Here is a 23304-nt window from a genome sequence, read left to right on the forward strand (position 1 = left end):
CATTTTCAAAGATTTGCAGAAACTCGTTTTCAAAAGTTTGCATTCTCAGGCCCCTAAAACGCTGTTGTCCTGTAACTGAACAGTCAAAACACCTGGAAAGTTTACCATTAAGTTGAAAATGGTGTTGTGTAAACACCCCCTTACTACCTTTTGTCGAAAATGTACATTATTTGATATTATTTGTTTATAGAACAGTGTTCATAATCACTATTTGCAGTCACCCTTACCATTCTAAATGATCTGGAGTTTTGCATGGTTGTATATGTATATAACAATAAAAAAAAACAATATTAAGATAATTATTGAAAACTGTTTAATGTTGGTGCCGATGGCCTGATGGGCGTCCCGAGTTCGAATCCCGGCTCCAGGACCTTTCCCTATCCCACCCCCCATCTCTCTCCTACTTCACTTTCTGTCAGTCAGCTCTGATCTGTACTATCATTAATTAAAAAAAAAAAAAAAAAAAAACATAAAAAAAACCTGTTTAATGAAATTAAATAAAATATGAAAAAAATTGTCTATAAATCTAACATTTAATAATAATATTAAAAAGTATTATGTGTGTGTGTGTGTGTGTGTGTGTACACAACCACACACACACACACACACACATATATATATATATATATATATATATAGAAAAACACACACACACATATCAAAAAGAATTTACATCGTTTTAACACACAATTATTTTATATAGAATTTTGTGTGTATCCGTTTAAACATTTTGTTATTATTAGTCTACTATAATGTTATACACAATATAAAAATTTTCTTTACGTAATGTTTTATCATAATTTAATAATTATATTTATAGTAATTTCTAATATAGCCTATTATATAATATTGTTTATAATGTAATAAAACCTTCAGCTCTAACTGAATTACAGTAGAATTAACTATTATATTAGAAATAGGCATTAATCAACGAGCAGTATTATAACCTTACCATTATACTTTCCGCCAAATAACGGGTCATAATGTAATCACAGATGGCATATTGAGTCTCGATCGTGTTGTGCAGCTGAATGCGTGTCAGTGACGAGATTAATCACGCATTTCCAGTGCCATCCATCTCTCACCCAAAGAAGGCGTGTCGCTTCCCGGTCAGTAGCATCATCCAGCTGCTCTTTGTCCCGCTGCTGTGTGTGTGTGTGTGAGTGTGTGTATCGTTACCGGGCAGAGCTGCTCGAGTCATGGCGGCAGCGCCCGCGATTCCTCGCACCGGGAGCACGAGAGCGCAGCTGCCGCCCTGTTATTACGAGGGATACCTGGAGAAAAGAGGAGCGAAAGAGAAGGTAAGCGGACGTTATGACATGTCAAACACTTGATCTGATTATATTAACACGCGCAGCGGCGTCTGAAACGCAATGGCATATGCCGCACGCGCGTATTGTGTGGATATGGGCGAGGTTTGCATGGATCTGCTGTCTGGATATTTCGTTCGCCAAGTGACCACTCAAATATTGGTTGTGCATTTCTATTGTAACGTTAATGGATGAACGAGCCGGCGTCTCTGTGCCATGCGTTATTCCGCTCGCTGTCTGACAGCTCTTTAAATGCCATAACTCATATGTGAGCTCTTATTTTTGTCTGTCGGTGCTTTAAATTCTCTGCTGCTTCTCAGCTGCTCTGGTAGTGGACACACCTTAATGCAGACCACATGCGGTCCGAACTGTGTGATTAATATGATCCATCACGTGTTTTAATCATCAGGCATTCACTGAAAGCCGCGTCTCTTGCTGCAGTGCATCTATCATGTTACATTTAGAACGGAGTTCGCTGTTATCTGCTGCAGACAGTGTCATCATGTCAGTTGTCATCTAATATGATAGATTAAGAATATTGCAGGCTTTTGAAAGTACACATTTGCAAATTCTGTTTTCGTGTAACTTTGAGACACTTCGAATTTATTAATCTGGTTAATAATTACTGGAGTTTAGAAATCATTTACATACCAACCTTAGTGTCAGTGCAGAATGCACATTTTAGTAAATTGTTCATACTATGCAAAATAAGTGTTTAGTTTCATTGTCTTATTTCAGCATTATATCATTCATAAAAATATGCTTTCTAGATATTATAGGATCATATATTTTATTATTACATTCTTTATATAATATCTATAGTTTTTTAGTGTATATATACACTAAATACTTTTTTAGTATGTGTATATATATATATATATACACACACACACACACACACACACACATATTTATGCATAATAGATCAAATGTATACATAAGTATATAAACACACTTTATAAAATGCAATATGCAATATTTACTAATCAATACAATGTGCAGACAAATGTTTTTGTGTATTACTTAATCTTTGTGAGTAATGAATAAAATTTAATCTTCCCTTTAAGTGACCAAATTAATTGTTTTATTATATATCATTATTTTTTCCATTTTTATATATAACACAATTTAGAGAGTATGTAAAACTCTAAATCTGCAATAGTTATTAAACTATGCAATGTACAGACAAATATTATATTTTAATTCAATACTAAAGAAACAAAATGGTGTTGACAAAGCCCCACTTACACATATTAATCACAGATTGCATATTCAGGAGGGAATATTGAGAGGGGTTCAGGTGCACCGTGTGTGATGGGGGTGGGTCTCAGATTTAGGACAGCTGTGCTCCGGGTCGGCGTGTGTGTGTGTGTGTAAGCTGTGCCCCGGGGAGCCATGAGCTGCCACTGAGATCAGGATTGAGCCAGACAGAGCAGAGAATTACAGACAGAAGAGCAGTAATCTATGCTGAGACGACTGCCATTTGCTGCGCTGTCAGAGTAAGAGCATTAGCATGTCAGAATTATGTGTTTGAGCCATGAACACACATTTAACCACCCTAACTGCAGAAAGAGAAGATTTATTGTCACTTATGCCTTTATATAGCCCAGTAATGTCCAACTATAATGCAAATTGAGTTATAACATGCACATCTTATATTTACTTAAAAACCAGATATGGAAATTTCACTTTTGCTGTCTTTGGATGCAGGTGGCTCGGCGTTTATGGACCTGTTTATGTGGAAACACGCTGTTCTTCTTCAACAACCCTAAGGACACAAATGTAAGTGATGTATACAGGGACTGTACAGATGTTTGCCACATACATCAGTCTGTGGAGCATTAGCATCTAGATCTAGAAGGACATTCTTCTGCAAATCCCCTTCAAGTCTGAAGTCCATCGTAACCTTATCGTCTCATTAAGTGCATTCAGCCACGAGAGAGCAGATGGCAAAGAGGAGTTTTATCAGACTCTACTTAATTGTGGTTTCAGTATTGATTCATTCTGAACCCATGGAGATAGCAGTTTCAACCTCTAGAACCTCAGCTGTGGATGGGGAGGTTTATCTATAAGTAGTAACATGCAAAGTTTTCTGGGAAATCATACTGTGTGGGATCTTAATATTTACATAGATGTTCACGGAATGTGGTCACTTATAAAGTGTTTATTAAAGTGTGTTATTCTGAGTTGTGGCAATTCTGAGTTTACTCAGAATTATCATTTACTCACTTTGATGAGGTTCCAAACCTGAATTATCATTCTTCCGGGAAACACAAAATGAGATCTTAGGCAATGTCCAAGCTACTGTCTTCCACTGAGCAATAACAAAAATGTGGGGCTTCAAAGACAGTCATGTGATTTTCTTGTATTTATATGCATTTCTGAATTTTACAACCAGAAAAAAGTATTAACCATGTGAATTATGTATACTGGAGAAAAATGTTTTTTTTTAAATTATAAGATAATTTCCTCCAAAGCAAAAAGTATATTATGGTTTAACATATGAAAGCAAAGAAATTAAGACAGTCATAAATATTAGTTTTGTAATTGTATTGTGATCTGTATGAATAATGGTATTAAACAGTTTTTATTATTATCATTATTTATTTATTTATTTTTTACATTTTTATAGAATATATATTATAATCAAATATATTGTTTTTTTTATTTAAATAATACAAATATAATAATATATTATTAAAATTAGAATATTTATAAGTATTTTTAAATATGTATTAATAGAATTTATTTTTTAGGGGGAAAAAAATGAAATAATAGACATCAAAAATTCTGCCCAAAATCTCTTTTTTTGTGTGTGTTTCACAAAAATCAATCAGGATTGGAAAGGCGTTTTTGGGTAAACTGTTCCTTTAAATGTTGCTCTGCATGTGTGTGTTTTCTGATAAGTATGTAGAGAAGTTGGATCTGAGTGGGTTTGTGTCTTTGATCGATGACCCGAGTCGTGATAGGAATCTGGAGGCAGCCAGATTGAACCTCCGCATGAAGAATGGAGAAATCAAACTCACTGTGAGTATCAGATGTCTGTCTCTGACTCCCCTTATGCCCTTCATCTCAGCCTCACACCCAGTGTTTCGCTTTCACGGGCCATTATTTAACTTCTGTAAATTCTCACCACATCTCATGCCAGTAGTAAGAGTTCCAGACAGCTCCAGGTCATATTATGGTCAGGTCCAGACTCAACAGTGTTGAATATGCTGTAGGCTTTGCTCAGGAAACCCTTGTGTTATTCTGCGTTCAGAATCAGGGCCGATCAGAAGTCTGCTAGAGAGATTGTATAGAGATTACCTTCACAAAGAGGTACAATAAACCCTGTGCTACGATACTTCATCTTACAAACCCCATGAGCAGCCCTACTATACCTCAAAGAAATGCATAAATAACTGTTCTGTGAGAATTTAATTCACAAATACTAATGCACTTACAACTGCAAAAACAAAAGAACAGCATTTATTTAAAATAGAAATCTTTTGTAACATTGTAAGTTCTTCGCTGTCACTTCTGATCAATTTAATGCGTCCTCACTGAATAAAAGCATTGATTGAATCAATAAATTTAAATTGAGATCTAATTGACTGTGAGATACTTTAGGTCTCTAATGTAATGCAGTAGTGTAAGGAAATACTGCATTGAATTTTTAGTTATTAATAATATAATAAACGTCAGTGTCTCTCTCTTTCTTCTCAGGCACCAAATCTGGAGGCGCGTGAGCTGTGGAAAGGTTTTCTCTACTCTGTCGTGGATGTAAGTTCAGTCAAATGAGGAAATGTTTTGAACAGAAGTTGACACATTCTTTAGTCTCACAGATGAGTTTTTGCCTTACAGTAAAAACTGTGTAAATGCTTACTTACTGCTAGCATTTTGTTATTGTACCCTAGGAAATCTAGGTCAAGTTCTGTATGTCAGTAAACACTTAACAGCTTCTCCTGAATTCCAGTCAGACTTATGCTTTATATAATCCTGAATAATAGTGTTGCTCTGAGTTTGTTAATGAGGTCTAAAACCTTTGAACTGCAGAGTTTGCGTTTTATGACCATGTTATTGTTTACATAATATTAACAGAATATTTGCTAAAATATATCCGCATGACACTAGTTGCACCATTTATTGACACATCTCTTGGTAGACTTTGCAATTGACTTTGCAAAATAATTATTTTCTCTTTATCAGAAACCATTATCAACTGAAATAAATCAAATATCAGTTGTCTCGATATACAGGTGCATCTCAATGAATTAGAATGTTGAGGAAAAGTTCATTTATTTCAGTAATTAATCTCAAATTGAGAAACTGGTGTATTAAATAAATTCAATGCACACAGACCGAAGTAGTTTAAGTCTTTGGTTCTTTTAATTGTGAAGGTTTTTTCCTCACATTTTACGAAAACCCACCAATTCACTATCTCAACAAATTAGAATATGGTGACATGCCAATCAGCTAATCAACTCAAAACACCTTCAAATGTTTCCTGAGCCTTCAAAATGGTCTCTCAGTTTGGTTCACTAGGCTACACAATCATGGGGAAGACTGCTGATCTGACAGTTGTCCAGAAGACAATCATTGACACTCTTCATAAGGAGGGTAAGACACAAACATTCATTGCCAAAGAAGCTGGCTGTTCACAGAGTGCTGTATCCAAGCATGTTAACAGAAAGTTGAGAGAAATAAAATTGATTCAAGAATTTGAGTGAACTTCACAAGGAATGGACTGAGGCTGGGGTCGAGACATCAAGAGCCACCACACACAGACGTGTCAAGGGATTTGGCTACAGTTGTCGTATTCCTCTTGTTAAGCCACTCCTGAACCACAGACAACGTCAGAGGCGTCTTACCTGGGCTAAGGAGAAGGAGAACTGGACTGTTGCCCAGTGGTCCAAAGTCCTCTTTTCAGATGAGAGCAAGTTTTGTATTTTATTTGGAAACCAAGGTCCTAGAGTCTGGAGGAAGGGTGGAGAAGCTGATAGCCCAACTTGCTTGATGTCCACTGTTAAGTTTCCACAGTCTGTGATGATTTGGGGTGCAATGTCATCTGCTGGTGTTGGGCCATTGTGTTTTTTGAAAACCAAAGTCACTGCACCCGTTTACCAAGAAATTTTGGAGCACTTCATGATCCTTCTGCTGACCAGCTTTTTGAAGCTTTCATTTCATTTTCCAGCAGGATTTGGCACCTGCCCACACTGCCAAAAGCACTAAAAGTTGGTTAAATGACCATGGTGTTGGTGTGCTTGACTGGCCAGCAAACTCACCAGACCTGAACCCCAGAGAGAATCTATGGGGTATTGTCAAGAGGAAAATGAGAAACAACAGAGACCAAAAAATGCGGATGAGCTGAAGGCCACTGTCAAAGAAACCTGGGCTTCCATACCACCTCAGCAGTGCCACAAACTGATCACCTCCATGCCACGCCGAATTGAGGCAGTAATTAAATCAAAAGGAGCCCCTACCAAGTATTGAGTACATGTACAGTAAATGAACATACTTTCCAGAAGGCCAACAGTTCCCTAAAAATGTTTTTTTTTTTTTTATTGGTCTTATGAAGTATTCTGATTTGTTGAGAACCAAAGACTTAAACTACTTTTAAACTACTGTGTGCATTGAATTTATTTAATACACAATTTAATACACAAGTTTCACAATTTGAGTTGAATTACTGAAATAAATGAACTTTTCCACGACATTCTAATTTGTTGAGATGCATCTGTATTGTACTTTTACTCTGTTTTGAGGAAGACAGGACGTGGGAAGACAGGAAGTGGGATTATTTTATCTTTAGACTATTGTAGACTTTGTTAAATCTTATATTGTTGACAGTATTGTGGATGTTTTTCAGATTTCTCAAGAAATGTAATTTTTAACTTTTTATTATCTATTTTAGAATTAAATCAATTTGTGTTGGACTTTAGATGTGTAATAAAGTCAATTGTCCGTCCATCATAAAACATGAGCAGGTGTTATAAAAACTATATATCACCATCATATCCACTGGCTGTAGTTGAACACCACCAAAGCACCTCCCACACGCTTCTGCTTTTATAGATAAAGAGATCAGAGTCCCCGTGGATGGTATATTTAACCGTGCAAATCAGAAAGACACATGCTTTGTGTTTGATTCCAGCTGGCTGTGCCCACGACTCTCACCCTCCTGCCCGGGCAGCTGCACATGCTGAAGGAAGTCGTGGAGAAAGAAAAAATGCGTCGAAAGGCACGTGCGTCTTCCAGAGCCCCCTCGTCCCCCCTCTCGCTCCCACTGGTGGGGGAAATACCTGCGTGAGTATCTGTTTATGTGAGCGAGCATGTTTGTGGGAGACATTCTTGAGCGTCCGAGTGTTTATACATAGCTAAAGCATCACTTTTAGGAGTAGGGGGTTTACTTTTCTAAAGGATTTCTGCCTACCTAATAAAGCACATGAAAAGCGTCCTGCACAGCAATAAAATAATGAATAAAAACAGTCTCTTGAATGTAAATCTAATTTCATATGTCAGTTCACAGAACTGTGTTCTTGTTAAAATGACACTCCTCACAGTCATTTTTAGGCTTCCTTTACCAAAATCTACTACATGCTTAACTGGTGTGTATAATCTCATTTTTAGTGGATGCTTGAGACAAATGTTCATGTGGTTGTGCTTCTGTCTGTTATTTGGCAGGTGTTTCAGGCCTGTGTCTCGTACTGAAGCTGAGGTGCTGTTAGAAAGACATCCAGACTGCGGGAACATGCTGTTAAGACCAGGCCGGGACGGATCTTCACTCGCCGTCACAACACGACAAGACCTGAATGGGTAAAAACACTGAAACATCTCGCTTTCTCTTAGTATGATTTATCATTGAGAGCACTACCAAAAATACAGCTCTGTTCTAAAACCTAGTAAGCTGCCTTGCTGTCTACTGTCTACATAGACAGCTGACTACTAAAACAGCATCCAAAACCAAATAGAACCTCACTGGTTTCATTGAACCTGATTAGATACTTGCAAAAGGTTGCAACTCTGCACACTATATAAAATAATGCTCATGAAATGTAGTGCACAGGAGAACACTAGAGCATAAAATATGCAAAGCAGGCTCAGATATTAGTGGAAAACAAGTATCTTTATTTCTCACTGCTAAATGAAATAGAATTATAGTTGACTTTTTGTTGTTGTTGTTGTTTGTTTGACTGATCTGGCATCTTTAATTTTCTTCCACTGGGCTTTTAATTCTTAAGGCTAAATCATTATGAAATCATAAGTGCCCATTGTGACATCATATTGGATTTCACTGGATTTTATGTACTATTGATATACTAGATTCCAATTCCACTGATTGTCATAATAGACTTAATAGTCATAATACGACATCATAACATCATCACTGGATGTTATGATGTCATATAAGTCTACTATGACAATCAATGGACTTCAAAGTGAACTGAATTAATTCACTATGATGTCTTTACTGGATCAGTGCAGTACTTTAGTATTATTTTCGAATAAACTTTTATGATGACATTAATATTTGAATCTTAGTTTAGATTTTCTTTTGTGTGCTTTTGTCATTTATTTTATTTAGATTTTAAATTTATATTTAGTCATTTAAGTACAAATTAAACATATTTTATTTCTGATAATTGCCAGGGCAACATTTCTCAGTTCTGTTTCTATTTTATTTTTGCTTCATTTCATCTAGCGAAAACCATTTTTAATCGTTTTAGTTTCAATTGACAGTAACAGTACTGCACTGGATGTCAGTACACATCAGAATGGAGTCATTGTGTTGGTTTCTTTATATATTAATTATCCCTCTCTTTTTTTCTGTTTCAGATCAGTGTTCAGACATTACAGAGTGACACAGAAGCAGCAGGGTGGTTACATTATCGATGTGGAAAACCCAGTATGCGAAAATGTCTTTCTAAATAAAGAGAATCTATGCAAAAACACCAACCTTAGGAAAATCTCACTCCTCATTTTATTTTATTTTGTATTTTTTCGTCTCTTCCTGCAGATCCCCTGTCCCACACTGCATGATGTCATCAATGCACTGGTGGAGAAAACCGCCGGGACTCTTCAGCCCTTCATATTAGAAGAGCCTTATGAGGAGAACATCAGTATGTCAAAAACACATTCACACAAAAATATGCTCACGATCTGTACATCTACGTTAAGTTTGAACATAAATTAAGACATTCTTAATTCAGCATCTAAATGTACCTTTCCTGTAGCGTTTGTGTCGTCCAATGATGAGAATGGAGAGCGAACCCTGCACTGTGCTCCCTCTGGACCTCTTTCTCGAGCTCCATCACTGCCACCTAAACAAGGTACCATACATCTCATGCTGCACAGATCAACACAACTATATCTGCTGCCATTTGTTCATATATTAAGAGTTAAATGGCAGAAAAGATATCAGCATTGCTGCAGGTTTATATGATAAAAAAAACCCACGTTTTTATGCTTTTTTTTTTTTTTTTTGCACAAATTTGACTTTTATAATGAATAGCCTATTATGCCAGTATCAATGCTCTTTCCAAACAACATTCAGGAACAGATGCACCTGGATGCTGTAGTGGCTCTTGTTCCAAAAGTATGAAACAAGTCTCAATCTGTGTGTTTTAGCTATTTGTGGCTTGTAAGAATTGCAGAACACTTAGAAAATGCTGGCTATGTGTGAACATCAGACATAGTCGATGTGAACTAGTGATTGCTTTATCCAGATCAATGTGTACAGGCTATGTCCACCCCAGATTCTCTAGACTGAGTGAGTGAGTTTGTATGTGTGTGTCCAGTAGGTACAGACAGATGGTCGCTGCGGTCACAGACGAGATCTCCCAGTTCCTCACCAAGATCCTTTTCCCCGTCTGGCTCTCCGTCCAGCTCCATGAGAAGGCTGGTTCTGTCTCCCTCACCTCTCTCTCAGAGTAAGACCCCAGGGCTCCAGCTCCAAAACTGTTTATAAAATTTCAACTTGCTTACATTTTTGGGGGGGATCTGCTTTTATTGTTTTTGAACAAATTGACTTAAACGGTTGATATCACAAAAGAAAACAATATCAATTACTGTATATGAAATAATATTAGAAGGAAAATCAGTATTTAATAATATAATTTAAACAATTATCATTTATATGTTTTAAATATTTCTTAAATATTTTAATATTTAATTGTACACCACCACTGATTTGGGTATAATATATATATTTTAAAGAGATTAATTTTATTCAGCCTAGGATACATTAAATAGATCAAAAGTGACTGTAAAGAAATTTCATAATATTAGAATAGATTACATAAATTTTAATCACAGTTTCCACAAAAATATTAAGCATTACAACTGTTTTCAAAATTTAATAATAACAAGAAATGTTTCTTGAGCAGCAAATCAACATATTAGAAGGATTTCTGAAGGATCATGTGACACTGAAGGCGGAAATCAGCTTTGCATTACAGAAATAAATTACATTTTAAAACACATTTAAACAGAAAACTTTTATTTTAAAATGTTGTAATATTTCGTAATATTATTGTTTTTACCATTTTTATCAAATAAGTGCAGTGTTGGTAAGCAGAAGACACTTCTTTTGAAAAGCATTTATTAAATCTTGCATAACTCAGACTTTTCAATGGTATTTTATATTTTTTTCCCATGCATGTGCAGGGGTGTCTCACAGACCCCAGACATACTGAACATAAAATCAATATGAACAGAACATGAGGGTGAAAATATGACTGAATGTTTAAAATATGACTAGTAAGTTTTCTTCCCATCAGGCCTCACAGACGAGCTCAAACAGAAGCTGGAGAAGAGACGGACCAGTCAAGAGTGATTTCCTCCTCGTTTCTGCCCACCCTTCGTCGTCTCATTCCTCCAGTGCCTTCCAATAAAGACTGATGTCCTGCTGAACGGACAAGGACTCCCTGTAATCGACATTCTTCCCTCAGTGTGACTGAAACAATGCCACTTTATTTGGCTTTATGAATAACACGAGAGCGGCGCTCCACCAGCTTATCCTGCCTCATAATAATGCCGTCACAGAATGATGCCATTTCTGTTGAGATTATTGAAATTTAAATGGGAAAAATCTGAGCCAAGATTCTCTATGCCTCTCTCTATTCTATTAATCAGACCTTAACACTCAGGTTTCTACTGTCAAACCGTGAGTCGAGAGGATATTTCCACACATTGAAGAAAGAAGCACATCAAACGTCTTAAAATGAAGGACTTGTATTACTGGTTTTAATCAAACACTAACTGTGAACTGGAGAGAAGTCATCTAAATGCTCAGATGAGTGTGAATCTGGTATGGTTCGAGGTAGGGTCCAAAATTAACGCTCGCCAAGCACCACATTAATTTGGGTTAATAAAAAGCAAATACATTTTGCAGATGCTTTTATCCAAAGTGACTTTGATTGTATTTTAATCAGTCCTTGGCATTGCTAGTGCAATGCTCTGCGCTTTGATCTACAGGATTGCAAATAAAAATACTAACTTTATTAGGAACGTGAAGTTAATACATGATTTAAATTGACTCTCACTGCTGAAAGTGGCATACTGTAAAGAAACCATCCACCAACTCTGCTATAAAAAGCTTCTAGAAGCAGCATAATGGTCAAAACCACTCTAAAACCAGTTATTATGACTAGCTAAAATGATCCAAAGGCCATTAGGAATTATTGTGACCATAAACTGAGAGGTGTGGCAAAAGTTGATTTTTGACCCTGCTTCCTTGTGTCTCAGTAGATCTGTTATGTTTTAAAATTTGTATGATGCTTTTGGACACATTTGCAGGATAAACGTTCAAGTTTATGAAGCAGGTTTTGCTCTCATAAAATGGTATTTGAATATAAAGGACGATTCGGCCTTCTAGAGGTGAGTTTGTCTCAGATTTGTACGCGTTTAGGTTGATAGGTTGTGAAACGGTTGCATTTGTGTTTCTTCTACCAACTGTCGTTATCGTTTCTATCAACATGCATGGTGCTACTGTGACTTTGTAGATAAGTTTTCATGTGATGTTAAAACCATTTCTTATTTATAACTGTGATATTTATGGGAATTAAAGGGAAGGTTTTGTAGAATTCACCCACTGTTCTAGGTTTACATGTTGTGTTTGTCCGCGGCCCTATTTTTATCTTGTCACTTAAAACGTCACTAACAGTAAAATCCGGAGATCTTCAGTAACGTTATACATTTTGTGGTGAGTATAAACCTTTTGATGACGACCTCCGGGAAAGTGTAGTAGTTAAAGTAAGAAGAAGAAGAAAATATTTGCAAAAGAACAAACATTTGTCAAAAGAAGGGTCTGTTTTTGCGGGGACGAATTTTTTTTATTTATTTTTTTTTAATTAATGGACCGTTTCAGAGAAGGCTTAGCTAATATACAAGTAAAATAAATATATATCACAAGGGGTTTATCGCAAAATAAATCCCTTCAAGAGAGGTGAAGATGAATCTCCCTGTCAGGGGTTATATTGACCACCAGGGGGCGCCAGTAACATTCAACTTTAACCTCAACATTTTATTCTGTTATTGTAATTGGATGACAAATGCTACATAAAACAAAGTTTAGGCCTATATTTAACTTTGAAAATGCCTATAGCCTACCCAGCGGGCAGTTGACCAACCTTAAAAGAAGAAATGCGGTTGAAATTATGTCAATATTTGATCAATCTGTCAATCAGGCCGTTTATTGCTAAATGATTGCAAAAAAGCTTAATTCATATTTATATTGTTCACTATCAACAAAGATTCAGTTTGCAAAATAAAAACAAACTTTAGCAGTGATTCATTCGACCTTGATCCATGATGTTGATTCATCTGTGAACAACTGTGCCAGTACAGAACAAGTTGCTCCAGATTGTCCAGAAAATCTAAAAAAAAAAAAAAAAAAAAAAAAATTGTCACAATGAACATAAAGTTTTGCATAGAAGCAGAAGCTACAATGAGACAATGACCCTCGCAAAGACGCTGAGGTGAGAACAGTCTTTTTTTTTTCTTCAGTGTGAATGCAAAATTAGTTTTGAAAGGTTGTAATAGAGAAAATCTATATGAGTTTTCTCTTTTGTTTACTACAGCTGCAAACTTGGCTTTCTTGAAAATCCGATCAGAAAACAATGCAGCCTCTCCTACACTCCTCCTCTTTCTGCATTACACACTCTCTTGCTGTCACTTGTAGTGACTTGTTTGAGACTGAGGAGCTTCTAAAAGGATGTTTTGTGTTCTCTCGCTCTCTTTTCTCTCCAGCTGAAGAACGTCTTTGACTTCACACTGCAGGATCCGAGCAGTTTAATGCTCTATCACACAGAGCAGAAGACACCATGAGCTCCATTCACCAACACTCTCTGCTGCCTTTGAGACTTTGACCACTTTTGATTTGTTTTGCGCTGGAGGGCTGAAACGGTGTGTGCGTGCATGTTTATTTGTGCATGTGTGTGTTTTTGAAAAAGAACCACTTATGCAAGCGAAGAAGAACTGAGAGACTAACTGAGAATTTGTTTGCACGGTGAGTTAGTGCTTGACGTACATTTTTCAGCCATTGCTGCATTTAAAACTTATTTTCAAAGGAACTGAGACCGGTACTGAAATTCATTCTGTGGAAATAGCTGATCTGTTTTCACTTTTGTGAGGTCTACAGAGGCATTCACTGATCACACACTGTACTTTTCTTTCAATGCATTTAACTTGTTGACTTACACATCACTTATTGAAAATGAGTTTTTGGTATTGTTTGTGATGTCCTGAACCTGTCTGATTATGATGCTTGTGCTTAAGGTGCTTGAACACTAGGATTATTCTAGTATTTTCTATTTTGAATAAGATTTTATTATTATTCTTTCAAATATAGTTTTAATTGAGGTTTAAGTAGTAATGTACTTTTGCCAGTATTATATTTTTAAAATATATATATATATATATATATATATATATATATATATATATATATATATATATATATATATTGATTTAGCCTTATTTTCATCTAATATTTACATTTTATTTCATAGTTTTAGTTATCAACAATAACACTGTACAGCACTTAAAAGATTGCCATCATGTATAGTCCAAAAATGCTATATTTGTACTGTAATAGCATGGTGGGTTTTGCCAGGTTTATTGCAGAAATTAAGTTCTCTGACCAACAAAATTTTATGATTCCTAAACATTTTGATTTATCAAGATAATCTCCACAAATGAGCACAACTTTTATCGCCAACTCTAATTACAGTTGGAATAAGTAAACAGCTAAAGTTGTGAAGTTTGAGAATTCTCGTCACTTGTCATATTTCAACTTGTCAAATAGATAAAACACACTGTACAAGTATATAATGTAGATAAAAATCTTAATTTGGTGTGTATATCGACATACGTACACTTCTCATAATGCCTCTCTCTTCCTTATATGGGTGTTCTTAAATATAACATGATTTAGTTAAGGGATTAAATAATGTTGGACTCATTCTGTATCAAAAAAAACTCCAAAAATGTGTAATTTAGGGCTAGGATTGTGTTGGGCTGTGGTAATTTATTTGGCCTATATTAGCAGCTAGAAAGTCCCCATGATGATTTAAACGTAAGCATGTGCATACAAGTGCGTGACATGGTGAAATATGAGTGGATTCTGATCAGATCTACGCTCATGCTACAGTGCATCTCTCGACATGCCATAATCATGCTCTTAGTCAGCCATGTAGTAAACATATGCCACTGCAAACAAAAATAAATGCACCACTGAGTGCTTGTGTTTCGAGATGCATAGATGTTGCATTTGTACGTTGCTTGAAATGCAGTCATTCTGTCAAAATTAGCAGCACTTTACTGACAAAGTGTTTTTGATGTCAATAGGACAGGATATGGTTTGTTTGAAAGGTTTGAAACCCCAATTTGTCATGCATTAACATTTCCTCTCTCATTACATTATTGCATTTAAACTTGAGCACGAAATGTTTTGTGCTTTTTTCTTTGTATGGAGAACAGACAAATGGATGGAAATAGACTAAGCCACATATATCCAGGTTTCATAATGATGGTACATTTGTTCTTCTTATTTCTTCATAATGCCTGTTAGGTAACACCAGCTTTCAGACAAAAAAATATTTCCTGGGAGTTTTTAATCAGTCTGTCTTTAACAAGATGGGAAGGAGAGCTTACTTTTTAAAAACTGTTTTAACTTTTCAGATTCTGCATCTGATTGTGCATGTCACTTTTGAGGTTTGTAAGGCCTATCTCAGGATGTGGTGTGTGGTGGGAAGCTATTCTGGCTTTGTGTGGCTTGAGAAGCAGAACCGTGTGTCTCTGTCAAGGTCCTAGAATAAAAGCGTTCATCCTCCGCATTAGCATCACTATAGCACTGACAGAAATACTGCTGCCAGCATCCCTGCCTGAACACTGTCCTGAACTCTCTCTCTTTCTTTCAGATGCACTCAAAGGGTTCTCTGCTGCAGAGCGTTCTTTGCAGCTAAAGTCATATATGTCACTGTGGAAGCGTTCCGGACTGAAGCAAGGATGAGGAAACTCTGACAGACAGACGTCACAGGAATCTAGCACTCGCACCGTCTTTAGTCCAAAATCTCTGACTGATTTTTTTTTACTGGAGCACTGAATGATGTTTCTGCTGGCTGTGCTCTGTGTGTTTTACATCTGGAGTCCAGCAACGCTGAACGGCGGATTAGGAGCGACACTGAATACCATACCTCGCAAAACAGTACCAGTTAATAGTAAGTTGAATTTATGATAATTATGTTTGGACGTCTTTGCAATGCAGTGTACTTTGATGTAAAGTGGTCCAAAGTGTAAAATATTTGGGAACCTAAAAATGTTTGAATTATGTGCATTAGATACAAAAAAAAAATCAAATCAAAAGGTGGCATCTGCAAACAATTTGTCTTAAAGCCACTGTATGCTTGGTGTTTGTTTTACATATTCATATATAAAGGTGCTTTAATGACTATTATGGTATTACTAACATGCTAGTGTCCAAAGTATTTTTTCCATTGTGTGCCAATGTTCATGGTAATAACATTTTTGTATATTTATTTATTTTGTTTAAATGTGTTTTGATTTCTTAGAGAAGATATGGAGCACAATTCTTTCTTCAAACAATGTTTAATTGTTCTGTGTGTGTCTTTTCCATTTTTGGCAAATGTTAGCTACTTCTGCCCTTGACTGTGGCTTTCCTTTGTTGCTAGGAAATGGAGGACGTTTCTTTCATGAGAAGGGTGTTTGGAACTACACCACTATGCTTCTGAGGGAAGATCTCAACATGCTCATCCTGGGTGCCAGGGAGGCCATTTTTGCCCTCAACCTTGATGACATTACAGTCAAAAAGGCCATGGTGAAGTCTTAAATGCATATTTACAAAAACTTAATTGGTTGCTAATCCATGTCATAATATTCTGCAGACTGAGGTTTTTGTATATAAAGATGATGGTAAATTGTATTGATTCTTCACAGGTGAACTGGTCAGTCACAAACAATGAGCAAACAGACTGTTCATATAAGGGAAAAGATGCTACAGTGAGTTTTCACATCTTTTGTGCTCATTAATATGTTTTTAATAGGGCTGTCAAATGATTAATCACGATTAATCACATCCAAAATAAAAGTTTTGTTTACAACATATATGTATGTGTACAGGGTATATTTATTATGTATATGTAAATACACACACATAAATTATATATTTAGAAAATATTTACATGTATAGACATTTATATATTTATATTCTTATATTTTATATTATATATAAATATATTTAATATATAAACATAACATATTCTTCTTAAATATATACATGCATGTGTGTGTATTTATATATACATAATAAATATACACAGTATACACACATATATTATGTAAACAAAACTTTTATTTTGGATGTGATTAATCGTGATTAATCATTTGACAGCCCTAGTTTTTTCACAGATTTGTTACTTATACTATGTTTTTATTTTTTTTTTTTTTGATGTTTTTTAATTAGATATGCACACTTTGATAACTTTGATAATTGTATACTTTTGTCATGAGTGGGCAGAAGGCAGTTTATTAAAGCTTTAAACATAAAATGTTGAAAATCTTAGCAATATGTATTTAAAATGATATTTTCAAAATAAGAAATGCAATCTTTTCATGGGACAATCTTCAATTTTTACATGAATAGAAAATGTAATCTGCATGAATTTCATATTTTATTCAAACATCAAGATAACTAGATGTTTAAGGATGTTTTAAGACATGCAAGACAGTGTCTCTTCATATTGATGATTACAGCAGATATCAATAGATATAAATCAAATTCTAAGTAAAAGTCAAACATACCAATAAACATGCAGGAAACTGAAGCGTTTGGTTCTGCTTGGTCAGAGCTGAGGTTAGTTTTTTTTCCCCGCTTCACATCATGTCACATCACTTATTAGTTCCACCTTGCATGCATTGTTTGTTTTTTCTTTAGAATGACTGCAAAAATTATATCAGAATTCTTCATAAAATAAACGATGGCAGAATGTATGTTTGTGGAACCAAAGCATTCATCCCAACCTGTGACTATATGGTGAGTCTCATTAAGTATTAGTGACCACAAACATAAAATGTCCATTAAATAGTGCTTTATGTGTTTGTTGCATGTCATTCTCTTAGTCCTATGCAAATGGTAGTCTGACTTTAGAGGGGAAACAAGAAGATGGGAAGGGGAAATGTCCCTTTGATCCTTCTCAGCGACACACATCAGAGATGGTTGGTACGTACTGCCTCTTTATTTATGATGCTGAGTATAATACGATAAAAGTACTTTTGCACTTTGCAGTGTCACTTTGGATAAAAGCATCTGCTAAAAATGCATAGTTGTAAATGAATTGATAGTTATATTGAATCACACTGTTCCAAAAGTATAACCAAAACATGTGTTACTTTAGTACCAGTAATTTTCAGCATCATCACTCTCTTGTTTTTTCTCTCTTGCAGATGGAGTATTGTACTCTGCCACTTCATTCAACTTTATGGGTTCAGAGCCGGTTATGATGCGCAGCTCAGAGGAATCCATACGGACAGAGATTTCAAGCACCTGGCTCAATGGTGAGATACAAGAATGGTGACACCTAACCAAACCTCCAACCCCAGTATGGTTAAAAACAGTCAGAACATAATTGTAAACTCATTGTAGTACCCTTACAACAAACCATAAATGTTTTTCCCAGGAAAACACCACTACACTTTGTATAGAAAATGTCAAGTATTTTTTTCCAATGTGGCTTTTTCAGTACATGACTATAAGTAAGTTGTAATTTTATTTTATTTTTATATATTTTTATGTATTTATTTTTGTGCACTTAATGACTGTTTTTTAGGTACGCAAAGGAGTACTTATATACTATTTGTAGCATTTCCATTAGTTTCAATTGGAGTTTTCTTGCTTGGTGCATTCAACACTTGAATGTTTTTTTTTTTTTTTTTTTTTTTTTTTTTACGGGTTGCCATGCAATAAATTATCCACATAATGGTGTTTACGCTAACTAATCAATCCTGGGTACTTAAGTCCAAATGCTTGTTAATGCTGTCTAACCAACTAATCATTTGATGAGAAGCCAATGTATAACAGCGGTTTGGTTGTCATTAAAACAAGCGTATAATCTAACATACTTTTCACTGTGTACATTGTTTTTTGAGTTTATTGTATGGTTTTTGTTGTCTTTGTGAGAGTGTTATTTTTTATCATATTTTGTTGTGAAACAAAAAATAGATAGTTGTGGGTGTGGGTGAAAGCGCCTTAACGCTGACAGAAGCTGAAAGTAACTGAAATGTGTTTTTGTTTGTCATTTGAACCAAATTTTATCCACATGGCTCATATACGGGAGGGAGAATCGAACCCAGAGGGGGATGATGACAAGATCTATCTGTTCTTCAGTGAGACAGCAGTGGAGTATGACTCCTACACAAAGATGGACGTCTCTCGAGTAGCTCGAGTGTGCAAGGTAAACTCCCTTCGTGTCTTATGTTAAATGAGCTGTACTGAGAAACATTACCGCATTTCCTGTCTATGTCACATATTGCATCTATGTAAAATGTCATGTCTCTCAGGGAGACTTGGGTGGGCAGAGGACGCTGCAGAAGAAGTGGACTTCTTTTCTAAAAGCAAGGCTCGACTGTCCCGTTCCAAACAAAAACCTGCCTCTTCTGGTCCAGGATGTTTTCCACTTGTGCCCCAGTGACTGGTCCACCTGCGTGTTTTATGCTGTCTTTACCCCACAATTGTAAGTTTGAGATCTTTTTCTTCATTGTTGATTCAATTCAGTTCAATAATAGTGTCGATGTTGAACAGTTCATTAATTATGAAACTTTATTTCTGATCAACAGAGACTCCTCTCAGTACTCCGCGGTATGTGCATACAAAATCGAAGACATCAAGAGCGTGTTCTCAAAGGGCAAGTTCATGGCTCCTGTTACCATTGAGACGTCATTCGTGAAGTGGGTGATGTACTCAGGTGATGTCCCCGACCCTCGACCGGGAGCAGTGAGTCTTCTGTTCAGTAACTCGGTTCAGCACTCATTCAATAACACTGATTCCCAGAGTTCACTAACCTTCACTTTGTTTTCAATTATAGTGCATTGATAATCATGCCAGAGAAATGGGTATCACCAAATCTCTGGAGCTGCCAGATAAAACCTTACAGTTTATTAGAGACAAGCCTCTGATGGACCAGGCCGTCAAGGCCCTTGGAGAGAAACCCCTGCTGGTGAAGAGAGGCGCTGCTTTCACTAGAATTGTGGTGGCCACAGCGACAGCCTTGGACGGGACCAGCCATCAAGTCATGTTCATTGGCACAAGTAAAGATGCCTTTATGCAAATCTGTAGTGTTTATAATCAGTAAATCCTCCAAAAGTATCCAAGTTTTTCTTCCCGTAAAAATGGGCTTCCGGTCTAATCCGTGTCCAGCTATTTTTAGCAGTACAAAACAGTTCATTTTGTTGCTTGATATTAAACATCGGTGTGTCTTACCATATTATTTTAATGTATTATCTTAATTATGAACACTACGGTTTGTAGTGCAAACAGTTTTACTGTTTACTGCACTTTGTTGTTATTCTCATTATTTCCCAATAGCAGCTAATGAACCGGAAGTCTTACCCATAGGCTTATATAATGTAACATCATATAATATCATATATAATATTTTAGCTGTGTAAGGCTGTTTAACTGAAATTGTTACACTGTCTTCTGCATTGTGTTGTGTTCTGTTATGTATCAGAGAGTGGTTCAGTGCTGAAAGCTGTGAATTATGGCGGTGAGATGGTCATTATGGAAGAGATTCAGCTATTTGAGCCCTCAGAGCCAGTGAAGATACTGCGACTTTCCAACACCAAAGTAATAAACAGATGCATTTATTGATGCTTATTGCTCACTTAGCAACATCATGAGCTGTGTGTGTCTGTTTCTTTTCAGCAAAGATAATTTTATTCCTGTAACTAAACTGGTACACCAAAGTTAGGGTGAATGCTTTCTAAGTCAAAACTTAAATAGCAGCTAACATTAATTTTCTGTATACATGAGCATTCAATGAACTGTTATCTATTTGAATATATTTTTAAAAAGTATTTTTTCCTGTGATCAAATCAAAGCTGAATTTTCATCATCATTACTCCAGTCTTCAGTGTCACAGGATCCTTCAGAAATCATTCTAATATGCTGATTTGCTGCTCAAGAAACATTTCTTATTAATGTTGAAAACAGGTGTGCTGCTTAATATTTTCATGGAAATGCTGATACATTTTTGTTTGTTTTTTTGATAAATAGAAGGTTCAAAAATCAATTTAACGAATCTTTGCTTAATCAAAGTATTAATTTCTTTGGAAAAAATCTTACTGAGCCCAAACTTTTAACAGTAGTCTATCTCCACTGTTCAGTTTTATAGGAATGTTTTATGATCTGAAGCAAGAGTCAAAATGATTGTAATTTCTATTATTGTCTATAGAGATGCTATGTTAAGTTATGTGTGATTTCATCCCAACAACAGCTGTACGTGGGTTCGGATGTGAGCGTGGCTCAGCTGTCCATCAGTGAATGTGGGCGGTACCACACGTGTCTGGACTGTGTTCTGGCCAGGGATCCGTACTGTGGCTGGGACCTCAATGCTGACCAATGCTCTACCATAAACAGCACACACAGAACCAGGTAAAAAGTCAAATAAATCTATTTTCAAATAAATAAATGAAATAATTAAATATAAAACCTCAAATTCTGGAGAAAAGTTTTAGGACTATTAAATGATCGGCATTGCTATATTATTTTAATGACAGCTAAACACATTTCTCTTGCAAAAAAATTGCATTGTTTTACTGTAATACAAAAAAATTATATTATTTCTTAAGTAGTAAAGTTTGAATACATAATGGTAGTGTTTGTTTTAATGGTTTTATTGTCTGTATTGTATTAAGATTTACAGTATAAATTAGTGAGAATTACCAATCCCACTTTAGTTTGGGGACCACTTCTCACTATTAACTAACCATAAACTACAAATTTTGCCTCAGTAAACTCTTAATTTGCTGCTTATTAATAATAAGTAAAGTAGTTGTTAAGTTTAGGTATGGGGTAGGATTAAGGATCTAAAATATGGTCATGCTAAATAAGGCATTAACATGTGCTTTATGAGCACTGATAATTATGCTAGAAATATGCATGCTAATAATGAGGTTTTTGTGATTCATCTTACTTTTTTTGTGCACACCATTATGAATACTGATATTGCCATATTGCTGATTGCTGTAATATTATTTCTTCCACAGCACTGTAATTCAGAGTTTGAGTTATGGCGATGCCAGCCAATGTCCACAAATAGGTACTTGTATTATATCCCTGAATCTTCAAACTGTATGTTCTGGTAGAAACAATAAAAGTAACATCTAGACCTTGTGTTACAGATGACAGTAAGTCAATCAGCGTCTCGTTTTTTCACGACAATACTGTGATGCTGTGGTGCCAGCCATATTCCAACCTGGCACAGGTTCAGTGGCAGCTGAACGGACAACCCATCAAAGCGTCAGACACCTTGCAGATCCTCTCTGACAGCCTGATGATCTTCAACGCCTCCGCAAATGCCAGCGGCCACTACACCTGCAGTTCTGTAGAGCGGAATTACAAAACCCAGCACGTAGCATACGATCTAAAAATGTGGTCAGAATCCGGGACTACAGCATTACTACACGACGTTAAGGGGAAAAAAACCACACTCGTGGCCATGGTGGTGGTGTTGTCACTGATTCTAGCTATGCTAGTAATTTGGAACCTGTACAAAGGGCATTTTCCTTTGCCATTTTGCCACAGGAGGGTAAAGGACACGGAGAACAGGTGTGAACAAAGTCAGTTTGAGAACCAGCCTCCAGAACATAAAATAGCATCAGCAACGGTGAACTTAAACAGCAACAACAACCATGTGAACAACCAGAGGTACTCCAACTCTAGAGAAACGAACAGACTCTCAACCACTGTTGGTTCCTCAGGTCAGATCATGTTGAAATATATAGACGATGAATCTGAGATTTGAGATTTTTATGCATAGACTTGCTAATGTGGCTAATCGTCATTTATATGCAGACCAAGCCCACTGAGGCTGGCTCCTCTTTTGCAGCTGTTAACTTTTGACTAAACTGCTGTTCTGACCCACTTTTTCTCCTTGAAGAATCCATACCTTCTAAATGCCATCGTTCACCCATCATACACACCAACATGTCCAATGGACAAAAAAAGACACTGAATCAGACTTTTTTGCATAAGGACTGTCTACATTGCAGCTTACTTTGGCCAAGAATCACCAAAGTACTTTTAAAGGACAGTCAAATCAATTGGTGGTCATATTTGTATCGCCACCGGGCAGCTATTTTATTCATGCTATCTACTTGAATGGGAAAATAGTGAATCTTAAAAACTGCTTGTCAATATTGCAACATTCTAACATGAAGTGCCTCACAAATGCTGTTTCATATGTTAAAATGGCATTACATTAAAACATTTTTTTTAGGA

General features: G+C 36.0%; 2 protein-coding genes across 4 annotated transcripts; both read left to right on the forward strand.

Annotated features, from left to right (window-relative positions):
* The first annotated feature begins 981 nt into the window (after positions 1–981).
* LOC122136272 (signal-transducing adaptor protein 2-like) lies at positions 982–12377 on the forward strand. Its single transcript, XM_042718978.1, has 10 exons — positions 982–1301; positions 3021–3092; positions 4218–4337; positions 5016–5072; positions 7444–7595; positions 7974–8105; positions 9126–9409; positions 9524–9619; positions 10088–10219; positions 11069–12377. The coding sequence occupies exons 1-10, from the start codon at positions 1200–1202 to the stop codon at positions 11122–11124; spliced, it is 1203 nt and encodes a 400-aa protein (XP_042574912.1). The 5' UTR covers positions 982–1199; the 3' UTR covers positions 11125–12377.
* sema4e (semaphorin 4e) lies at positions 12033–23304 on the forward strand. Of its 3 annotated transcripts, none has more exons than XM_042718970.1 (16): positions 12033–12167; positions 13539–13797; positions 15710–16009; positions 16481–16626; positions 16746–16808; positions 17743–17841; positions 17928–18027; positions 18252–18362; positions 19107–19258; positions 19365–19537; positions 19641–19797; positions 19889–20111; positions 20534–20649; positions 21299–21456; positions 22071–22123; positions 22206–23304. In XM_042718970.1, the coding sequence occupies exons 3-16, from the start codon at positions 15895–15897 to the stop codon at positions 22826–22828; spliced, it is 2289 nt and encodes a 762-aa protein (XP_042574904.1). In that variant the 5' UTR covers positions 12033–12167; positions 13539–13797; positions 15710–15894; the 3' UTR covers positions 22829–23304. The 3 variants fall into 3 exon arrangements, with proteins under 3 accessions (XP_042574904.1, XP_042574906.1, XP_042574905.1); XM_042718971.1 differs by lacking the exon at positions 12033–12167 and adding an exon at positions 13226–13267; XM_042718972.1 differs by lacking the exon at positions 17743–17841.

This window comes from Cyprinus carpio, chromosome B2, assembly GCF_018340385.1.
Source record: "Cyprinus carpio isolate SPL01 chromosome B2, ASM1834038v1, whole genome shotgun sequence".
Taxonomy (NCBI): domain Eukaryota; kingdom Metazoa; phylum Chordata; class Actinopteri; order Cypriniformes; family Cyprinidae; genus Cyprinus; species Cyprinus carpio.

Coding starts and splice junctions, on each gene's coding strand:
- LOC122136272 (XM_042718978.1), top strand. CDS start 1,200: ATGGCGGCAGCGCCCGCGATTCCTCGCACCGGGAGCACGAGAGCGCAG. Junction 4,338..5,015: donor ATGGAGAAATCAAACTCACT/GTGAGTATCAGA, acceptor CTTTCTTCTCAG/GCACCAAATCTGGAGGCGCG. Junction 9,620..10,087: donor ATCACTGCCACCTAAACAAG/GTACCATACATC, acceptor GTGTGTGTCCAG/TAGGTACAGACAGATGGTCG.
- sema4e (XM_042718970.1), top strand. CDS start 15,895: ATGATGTTTCTGCTGGCTGTGCTCTGTGTGTTTTACATCTGGAGTCCA. Junction 16,809..17,742: donor ATAAGGGAAAAGATGCTACA/GTGAGTTTTCAC, acceptor TTTTTTCTTTAG/AATGACTGCAAAAATTATAT. Junction 19,538..19,640: donor GCTGTCTTTACCCCACAATT/GTAAGTTTGAGA, acceptor TCTGATCAACAG/AGACTCCTCTCAGTACTCCG.